This window comes from Micromesistius poutassou (assembly GCF_964030765.1).
Source record: "Micromesistius poutassou genome assembly, chromosome: 18".
Classification (NCBI taxonomy): domain Eukaryota; kingdom Metazoa; phylum Chordata; class Actinopteri; order Gadiformes; family Gadidae; genus Micromesistius; species Micromesistius poutassou.
In genome coordinates, this window is record NC_140288.1 from 12685259 (window position 1) to 12695711 (window position 10453).

Here is a 10453-nt window from a genome sequence, read left to right on the forward strand (position 1 = left end):
GGCTGGGGGGGGGGGGGGGGGGACAGCTAGCATGTTGTGTGTCTGCCATGTGTGCAGGAGGCGGGGCCGTGAGAAGGCCGGGAGGAGGAGTGAGCGCTGTGGTGTCGCTGATTGAGAGGACCCGTCTGCCCACTCCTCTGCCCGCTGGTCTGAGGCCGGTGCGGCCGGTGTGGCTGCTGTCCAGGGGCCAGCGGCGTCCTGCCTCGTTTCTCATGTCGGAACAACAACAACACCACGCTGACATAACTGCAACGACCGGATATCCGAGGAACGTGACCAACTTAACTCACGGTGATGGATCGCTCTGCTTTAGACAGGAGAGGTTTTAGTTTGGTTTTTATTTACACGTGGAAGAGCACGGATTAGAAGTGGTACTGAGTCTATCGGTGTGGAGAGGAACTGTTGTGAACAGAACCAAAACGGACTAGTTTCAGTCCAACTCGGACAATGAGTACAGAGTGCATCTTAACCAGCGACTCATCACAGTCCACACGCATCTTATCAAACACAAACACAGAGCTGGTAAAACGTTGAGGTTCTGTCCTGTAATATATCAGAACATTTCACTGTTGTAACATGTTACAACATTCGTCCAAAGTGCACCGGATCCTTATTTTAGATTTGAATGGTATCACTGAGATCAACAACCATTAGGCCTCATCAGAGCATGCTCACACGTTTATTTTCATCCCTAAGAAAGTACAATGTAAATAAACACACAATCATAGGCTCCGCCCACGGAACATCCTTATAAGGCCAACAGCAATGAGAGCGAGAGAGAGAGAGAGACCCACACAAACACATACATAACGATGGCTGCTCTCATTAGTGGTTGAGGGGGAAACTGCTCCCCTGACCACTTCCAGAAGAACTGGTTCAAGAGCCCGCTGATGACCTCACAACTGTCACTGCTGGCTCGTCAATCTCCCTGGACGACCAACACCTGATACCAAAATAGTGGTCTTGGCAGCGGAGGATGGAGAGCTGGCATTTACGACCAGTCTATTTACCGGCCGGGATCTGATCTGAGAGCAGGAAGTATACACCCGCAATCTCTCAACACCGGCCGGTGTGGGAGGTTTGATTGTGCATTAAATGACGGTCACACAGGAATCATTCTTGTAGAATAAGGGACGTAATGCCACCAATGCAATGCAAATTTGTCTTGTGTTCCAGCTATGGACAGCCTTACTGACTTTATATGGTGTACACCTGCTGATTTGGATCAATACTTGGGTAACAGCAAAAGCCATACGTGACATTGAATTAATGTATTTATTTATTTCCCTAAGGTAGACCTACATCATGACCCAGGCGGACATGGAGGTGCGCTATTCTGGGCTCTGATTACCCAACAGTTAGAGTTACAGCAGAGCTCTCTCGGGATGCACAGTAAATACTTATCGGGTCATGTGACTTTGTTTATAAAAAACACATGATGGAAGTGGCGGTACAGCGTTGGCGCTTCCTGCAACATATATACAATTCCACACTATTTTGGTGGCAGGTCAACAACATCAGTGCAGAGTACATTTTGCCCGCACTATTAGTCGAGTTGAGGCCAGACGCGAACGTACGCCTGCAGCTTTCCTCACACCGCAGTCCTCTTATAGTCCAGAGGAACACGACGTAAACACTCGGAATTAGCGAAAGTAAAGCACACCAACGACGTGACGCGTCTCGCCTGTGTGTGTGTGTGTGTGTGTGTGTGTGTGTGTGTGTGTGTGTGTGTGTGTGTGTGTGTGTGTGTGTGTGTGTGTGTGTGTGTGTGTGTCCGTTAGTGTGTGTGTGTGTGTGTGTGTGTGTGTGTGTGTGTGTGTGTGTGTGTGTGTGTGTGTGTGTGTGTGTGTGTGTGTGTGTGTGTGCGTGTGTGATATTTTGGTCCGGCCTGTAGGCGGTGCTGTAGGAGTGGAGGAATGCCCGACCGCAGGTGGCCTTTGGCCCGGGTGTCTGGCCCCACGGCCCTTGAGGACCGTCTCATCCCCCCGTCGGTCCGGGTCCAGTGTGCGACAGCCCGCAGCCCGCAGCCTCCCACTCAGGGAGATGATGAGTCTGGAGTCGCTTTTAAAAGATGTTCTTCCTGAAGCGCAGTGAGGAGATCGTGAGGAGACCTATGATTGCTTCCGGCCGGCGAGTGGGCGTGTGGGCGGACCGAGCCGGACCATCATAGTCATTACGGGCCGGCCTTCATCCGCCCTGCCCGGTCCGAAGCGGACCCTGGTCTGTGGGTCCCCTGAGCGGCCCGGTGCTGCCCCCTGGTGGGTCCCGGCGGTCAGGACCCACCAGGGGGCAGCACATACAGTCGCTTACCACTCATAAATTATTATTCAATCGGCAAATTGGGGCCAGTCTCTACAATTCAAGAGTTTTCTGACCATGTATATATAATAGTAAAATAATATAATATATAGTGTAATAGTAACTAGGCCTAAAATAAGTATGACTGGTTAGCCCGTTAGCCCCCGGGACTTCATCCTGTGGTCCAAATCAGCAGATTCGGTACGATTACATGAAAGCCGTTTGTATAATAAACGCATACAATTATTATATTTGAATTGTGTTGTCATTTATATTATAATGTATTGCATGTATGAGTTAAAAATAATGTAAAATCTATCATTTCTTTGTTTATATAATGTAACGAATCGGCAGCCCCTGTCGTCAGATTGTCAACAAGACGCGGAGTTCGGGCGGGCGGCTGGCTTGAAAACAGAAGGCGACGTTACAGTTAGAAAACCTCACTAAACTTACCAGTTTGCCTCGCTAAACGGGGTTTTATCGATTTAGACTAAATATGTTACCCTGTAGCTGGCCTTACATTAACTAACGTTAACACATTGACGGGATATGTGCTGTCTAAGAAGCTAAACGTGTCGCTAAAGAATCCACGTTAGACAGTGAAGCTCGTCGGTGTTGCAAACTATGGATCGGCCTGCGAGGTAAACCAATAACGATGTATCTGGAATCTCATACATGTAATATTAAAGGGTTATTCACTGATGTTATGCTCTTTCTCACTCGTCAACAGGAGGTCGAAGGTTATCAACTACTGCGACCTGGATGATGGTAAATTAACGTGTGTGTGTGTGTGTGTGTGTGTGTGTGTGTGTGTGTGTGTGTGTGTGTGTGCGTGTGTTAGACTCACCTCATGTGTCTGGTCTCTCAGATGAGGACTTTGCGAGTTCAAAGCCGCCGTCCAGCAAGAAACCCAGAGAGGAAATTAAACCGGACCGCAAGAAACCCTCGAGCAAGACCTCCAGTCAGGATTCACACCCACAACCCTCAGCCAACCACAGTAACAGGTAGGAAGGATGGAAATGCACCAATATTGTTGTTCTGTTGAAGCCCCCCCCCCAGGTCATCACTGATCAGCTACATGGATAGCTTTGGTCACCATGAAGAAGTTTATCACTGGTGATGTGGATCATTTATGTGGAAATGTCAACATTTATTGAACTTACCGAAACACAAAACTAGATGTTATCTAATTCAGCATCGATAAATACATAATTCTGTTCTACAATCAGGACTACTGGTTAGTGATTGGCTGAGAGGATGCTGTCGTCGTTATTATTGGGCTCTGACCCAACTTGCCCCTGGGGTCAGTGTGATGTCCTCTCGTCTCCGTCTGTATCTCCAACAGGAAGCCGCCGGACCAGAAGCTGTATGAGCGAGACCTGGAGGCAGCGCTCACCCTGTCTCTGCTCCACGGTACCAAAGACTGCCACGTGGACCTGTCCCCCACCACGAGTCTGACCCCCACCCTCCACACAGAGCAGTACCCCGCCACGGGTCTGTCCCCCACCGCGGACCTGTCCCCCACCACAGGTGTGTTGTCTGTGGTTTGCCAGCGTGTGCTGGGTTGGAATGAAACATAAACACATAAAGACAGAGTAGCGTGTTGTGATGCTAGGAGAGAGGACCCGGGTTCACGTCCTGTGGTGGTGACCTCGGGTCCAAGATACTAAAGATCTTTGCTGGGAGCCAGCCTTCCCTCAGAGCCAGCCTTCCCTCAGATTAAGCCTTCCCTCAGAGCCAGCCTTCCCTCAGATTAAGCCATCCCTCTATCTATCACAAATGCATACGTTAAGGACCACAAGGACCACATATCTACGTCACGTAAATCGAGCAATATTGGGACGGACCTATGGTAGTTATAAACATCGTCACCGACCTGAAGTTGTTAACCTTTTACCTTTTTTTATAACTGTCTTTTCCTTCAGAAGTTGAGGAACGACGACGAGAGGAAAGAGAAGATCCTTCCCTTCTGCTGTTTTCTAACTGCAGTGTGAACGGGAACCTGCTGGGTAATCAGACTTTATGTAGACCGCATCCTACGCCCGCACCCAGCAGGCCACAGAACCTGGGCTGTTACAGAGAACTGTCTCCATGTTGTCGTGTTATAACCATCTCCATGTTGTTGTGTTATAACCGTCTCCTTGTTGTTGTGTTATAACCGTCTCCTTGTTGTTGTGCGTTATAACCATCTTCTTGTTGTTCTTGTGTAATAACTGTCACAATGTCATTGTGTGTTATACCCTTGAAGGTTTGGACAACATCCACGCAGAGCGAGGGTCTTCCAAGGTCAAGTCCTCCCCCAGGACCGGTGAGCCCCCACGGAATCAGCACCCAGACCAGGACTCGGACCAGGACTACAAGCCCAGACTCACACCAGGTGGCCCCCCGTCTACCTGTCAGCGCTCTGTTTTTCGGTGTTGTTTTAATCTACATCAAAGTATTTTTGATTCTATTTTTCACAAATGGGTTTTCAGAGTCAGAAAGTGAGGACAACTCGAGCGGAGTGGCAGAGAGCGAAGATGAGGAATTCACCGTGAGGAAGGTCAGCAAGAAGAGCAAGAAGGAGACCAAGAAGACGGAGAAGAAGAGGAAGACTCCTCCTCCTCCTCCCCCGACCTCTAAGAGGGACAAGCCGACCTCCAAATCGGCTAAAGCCAAACCACCAGCAGCAGGCATGCTACTATCTAGGGATTTATTCACTCACTGAAGTGTGTTTGTCGGTCATTAAAGAGCAGGTAGGGGTTCATTCTAACTGTCTAAATGTTCCGACAGCTTCCACGCCAGTCAGGGCCGCAGCCTCCACGCCCCTCAGGACCCCTCCATCGGCCAATCAGGCGTCAGGGCCCAGGAGACCTCCGCCCCCCTCTGCCACCTCTCCTCCCTGTGTGCCTGCGGCCAGCCCAGCAGGGGGCGGCAGAGTCAAGTGGAATCCTCCAGGTAAGATGACTACGCACAGAGCATTGACCTTTGATCCTGATGGGAGAGGCCGAGGCCGAGGCCATAAACTAACACTAAACACTAGAACGTTACTTTACATTTCAAAGAGTCGTTTTTATTCAAGGGTTTATGTTATGATCTATGCGGGTTACAAAATAATACATATAAATGTATTAAATATACATAATATATAATATAATTTAATAGGATATGAAACCCACTTATTGAAATTGGTTGAGTTCTAGCTAAATACAATAAAAATAAAAAGCTTTATAAACTGAGTTTACAGGCCAGTCGTCCAATGAGGCAGAGATGCTGACCTAGCCAAGCCACGGTCTCAGAGGTCAATGCTGGCCTCTATATGTCCTCTATCTATCAGTTAGGACCCTGGGAGGCTTGATGAATGACTTATTCATGGAAATGAAACTGAACGGATCAGTATGAAATGCTTTGAGGAAGTTCATTGATATTTATGTCATTCTTTCTCTTTTCTATTCTGCAAAGTTGGGTCAGAGAGGGAATAGATATTACTGTACGTTTTAATAATAGTTTGGCACATTATCAATCTCTGCCAGGATGGTATTTGGTCACTGCAGGCCGCACAGATGATTAACTAATTATTAACCATGATATTGACAGCAGAATGACCACATAGATATTCTAGGAATACATCCAATATACATCCAAACTATTCTCGATTCACAGAATATATTAAAACGATTAAAATAAAGAAGGAACAGGTGATGATGCAGAAAGTAGAGTCCACTAAAACCAGCAGGTCAGTGGTTTGGGACCAGTTCCCTGATTGGTCAATACTGTTGCTTGTCCCCCAGGTCAGCTGGGCAGCGGCCCCTCCCCCTCCCGGGGCTCCGCGCTGAGGTCCCCAGCAGGGGGTCTGAGACTAGGTCTGTCCCGCAGGGTCCGGGTCAAACCCCTGCACCCCAGTGTGGCCAGTCACTGACACACACACACACACACACACACACACACACACACACACACACACACACACACACACACACACACACACACACACACACACATCTCTGTCTTCCTCTTCCATGTCTGTTAATGTTTGTTGTAAAATGTGACATTTTTATTAGAATTGACCTCTGCCTGCCCATTTCTTTTTGTTATTAAATATTTCCATCAAGGTCAAAAATTGTTTGTTCATTTTATTGGTGTCAGAAATTCGTATCCAGCAATTTCATGTATGACTAGATTAAGGTTGATATGAGACACATTATGGCGGCACATTATGATTAAAGTTGGGGGGGGGGGGGGCTTCCGTTCAAGTTCATTCTATGAACTTATGAACTTTCACCAGTTGTAAAACCGAGTCAGTAGTGACTTGACAATGAACCCGGGCCAACCGCCTGACTCGGTTCCACGTGTGAAAACTTTTATGTGGTTTCTTAATCCTTGTAGAAATCATCCAAATAAATATAAATAAATGTGCCCAAACAGTTTTTATTGTGAGACTGGTGTATGCATACAGTGGCAATGAACGGACGGTAATTTGCATGGTGTACGTGCATGTCTACTGTTAGTTTGAGGAAGAACTTCCGTGACCGTTTGAAGACTTATTAGGTCGCTTCTCCTGCACCACGTGACGGCCAGACGCTCACCACAGAGGAGACTCGTCGGTCTGAGGATGGACCTCACAGTCTCTATGATGAGAGATTTTGGTTAAGAGGCCACTGCAAACGTGTCTCAAGTCGGAACTCGATCCTTTTCTGTGTCTCCGTCGGAACTCGAACCCCCCCCCCCGCGATGTTCTGGTTTCAGACTGGGATGGTGTTCCTGCCCGCCCTGCTGGTAATCTGGTCTTCGAGCAACTTCATCGTTTCTTACGTCGTTGCGATTTACCGTAACGACGTGGACGTTGTGTTTCCTTACATCAGGTGAGCGGGCTGTGAATGTGTGGTGGGCTCATGTAGGATACCAAAGAGTTCAGTAAACCTGTGGCTATAACAGGTCAATGTATAGGAGTTGATATTGTTTCAGGTAGTGTGATATGTGGAGGCCGATGGTTTAATTTCATGATTATATATAACTGAGTGAGCCGCCTTCCGAGAAACGCCTGAAGCTGGTTTCGTTTTCGCCGTTGTTGGCTCCAGCCCAGATGTTCCCCGCACACACTGTTGCTTCATGTTACAAACACACTGATTTAACCTGATTTAACCTGGCTCAACCTGCTGTCTAGTGTGACTAGTTTTCCATCACAGTTTTAAAACCCGGTTTAACGTCCAAACGTGTATTACCCAGTTTAAAATCACTGGTTGTATGCTCAATTTAACGTGAAATACCAGTTTAATATCACTGGTTTAATGCTCAGTTTAACATGTAATACCAGTTTAATATCTGGTTTAATGCACAGTTTAACATGCAATACCAGTTTAATATCACTGGTTTAATGCTCAGTCTAACATCAGGTTCCTCTCTGTTCCAAGTGATACCGGCGCAGAGCCCCCAGAGAGCTGCATCTTCGGCTTCATGACGTCCGTCACAGCGTTCCTAGGTAGGCCCTTGTTCATCTTAATGGACCAACATGGAGGCGGGCCTGGGGACCCTTTACGTTGACGTTCACCCAGGGGAAGGGGAGCTGATTCATGAGATAGACACTGGCACTTCCTAAAAAGGGAAAATAGTGAAAACAGGAGATGTGTGAGAAGTAGTTTGTCTCCTGCTTTCTGCCCCCCCCCCCCCCCCCCCCCCCAAGGGTCAGTTCAGGTCACGTCTCTACCTGTATGGTCCTAGTCATCACCTTAATCCATAGGGCCTGCAGTCCATTTATAGGAGCAGGAATATGTTTTGGGAAGTCCAGGATCCAGCAGCCTTACTGTGTTATAGCGGAACCTCTGGTCCAGCAGCCTTACTGTGTTATAGCGGAACCTCTGGTCCAGCAGCCTTACTGTGTTATAACAGAACCTCTGATCCAGCAGTCCTACTGTGTATAACAGAACCTCTGGTCCAGCAGTCCTACTGTGTTACAGCAGAACTTCTATGTGTAGAGCTCACAGAGCCTGGGTTAAAAAAAAACAGCAAGGGGTGAACTACGCTCCTGCCGTTAAGGATCATACGTATTTGTATGACTGCATGAAAGTTTCAGAAGGGGATTTTAATAAACGTGTCTCTACGTGTCTACTCAGTGTTGATTTGAAGCCTTTACAGACACTTTTTGAAAGTTTAATACCACTTGCTGAGTTGTGATTACAGACCCCCTAGTGATCCCCTAGTCCAGGAACATGATTGGTCAGAACAAGTTTGAAGCAAAGACAGTGACTTCCTGTTGTCTCAGACCTGAGCTGGTCTAGTGAGACCAGGGTTCGGGCGTCTTGCTTCACGACGCTTTCTGGGGGACAGGGGGCATTGATGCCCTCATCCTCCAGACCCGCTCCTCTCTTCTCCTCCTCAGAGTGACGTTACATTGCGTCTCTTTCCCCCCAGCCTCGGGGACCATGTACGCCGCTACAAGTTCGTCCAGCGCTGGGCGAGGACGGTGGGCAGCGTGCGATCGCGGCTGAACCGCTGGGGGCTGGGCCTTGGTCTGCTCTCCTGCCTGGGCATGTGCATCGTCGGGACCTTCCAGGTCGGTGTCTTCATATCGTATTCTTTCCATTGATACGTGCAGCCGCTCCCCCCCATAGTGTTGCAGAGCGCTGCCTTCCCCCGAGGACTGATTTGTTGTTGTTGTTGTTGTTGTTGTTGTTGTTGACCTCAGGAAACCATGGTGACCTGGGTCCACGACACGGCGCCCTGCTGTTCTTTGGGACGGGCGTGTTCTATGCCGTCCTCCAGGCGGCCATCTCCTACCAGATGCGGCCGTTCGGGTCGTCGCTGTGCGTGTGCCACACGCGCACCGCCTTCGCCGTCATCAGCCTGCTGGCCGTGCTGATTGGTATCCTTCAGGCTCCGCCCCCCCAATGCTCCTTAAAGGAAACCGGCCCTTATTCACAATATGAGCTCTGCTTCAGAAGCACGTTGGGACCAATAACGTAATTAGCAATTTTGATTTTGAAAAATTACGTCATTGGTCCAACTTTAAAAAAAATATTAGTTGTTATTTGAATTCACACGAGGGGATGAGGTGACGAACATCAGAAGTGATGAATGAGAGAAGCTCAGTCAAAATATAAGCTGGGTGTGTGTGTCTTTGAATTGAACCCCCTCGCCTGTTATGCCGGCTCATTGGTAGATAGAAGTTCTACACGTAGCAACACACGCTGGCCAATAGAAACACAACACCACCGGTCTGGACCAGTTTTTCATTAACCGAGGGACCAGCGATCATCAGCGGAAGCTTCGTGAAACGGACCAAGCTGCACAGAAAACCAGCGACCAGGTGTGTGTGTGTGTGTGTGATGGTGTTGATGGTGTGTATGTGTCTGATGTGTGTGTGTGTGTTGGTGGTGTTGTGTGTGTGTGTATCTGATGGTGTGTGTGTGTGTGTCTGATGGTGTTGATGGTGTGTGTGTGTGTGATGTGTTGGGGTTCTCTCCAACAGGATACACCCTCCACCTGGTCAGCGCGGTGTGTGAGTGGATCGTGGCCTTCAGCTTCGTGTTGTTCTTCACGTTTATCCCAGACTTCAAGGTGAGCTTCACACACACCAACACACTGCTGGTTCCTCCTCGGTAGTCTGCCCACCCACCTCTCATCATGTTGACAGTGCATTCTGGTTTTCTTTCTTGCAGCTGTTCGCCCTGAAAGTGAAGGCAGAATTGAAGCAGAACTCTTGACCAGACTGGACGTTTTTTTGTATTTTTTTTAAACACTGCCTTCTATTATTTTGACCGTATCGACACATATACACAAAATAAATATTATTGTATATCTTGTATCTTGTATATCAATATTGTAAACCATCCAGAACAACAGAACTGATAACAAATGAATTGGCCTCAATCGTAAAATCAGTATATCCAGTTTTCTTCTACTGACTTAATTCAAAGTACGAATCTACTTCTACTTCTGCTATTTCATTGAGAGCTGGTGTCTGTCGAGTGTGTTAAACACAAGGGAGGTGCTGTAAATGTTTACACTAAAGCTGGCCTGATCTTCTCGTGCTGCGATTAGTGACCGTGTGACAGCACCGTGCGTCCGCTGCTCATCAATAAGAGAAGTCAGTCACACTGAAGTCCATGAGCCAACACACGTGGGTGGTTTGGATTCCTGTAGTTGTGTAATTATGTTATATCCCTCCCCCCCCAACCAC

At 48.1% G+C, this 10453-nt stretch overlaps 2 protein-coding genes across 2 annotated transcripts; both read left to right on the forward strand.

Moving 5' to 3' along the window:
- The first annotated feature begins 2699 nt into the window (after positions 1 to 2699).
- rad51ap1 (RAD51 associated protein 1) lies at positions 2700 to 6392 on the forward strand. The gene is made up of 9 exons (XM_084482985.1): positions 2700 to 2939; positions 3029 to 3066; positions 3167 to 3302; positions 3644 to 3828; positions 4224 to 4307; positions 4547 to 4675; positions 4773 to 4970; positions 5071 to 5235; positions 6069 to 6392. The coding sequence occupies exons 1-9, from the start codon at positions 2923 to 2925 to the stop codon at positions 6194 to 6196; spliced, it is 1080 nt and encodes a 359-aa protein (XP_084339111.1). The 5' UTR covers positions 2700 to 2922; the 3' UTR covers positions 6197 to 6392.
- A 479-nt stretch (positions 6393 to 6871) lies between these two features.
- Positions 6872 to 10076, forward strand: LOC311362906 (DNA damage-regulated autophagy modulator protein 1-like). The gene is given in 9 exon segments (XM_084482799.1): positions 6872 to 7139; positions 7689 to 7756; positions 8686 to 8700; positions 8703 to 8827; positions 8960 to 8984; positions 8987 to 9136; positions 9523 to 9581; positions 9745 to 9831; positions 9933 to 10076. Coding segments are annotated over 9 exon segments (705 nt in total). The 5' UTR covers positions 6872 to 7008; the 3' UTR covers positions 9978 to 10076.
- The last annotated feature ends 377 nt before the right edge of the window (positions 10077 to 10453 follow it).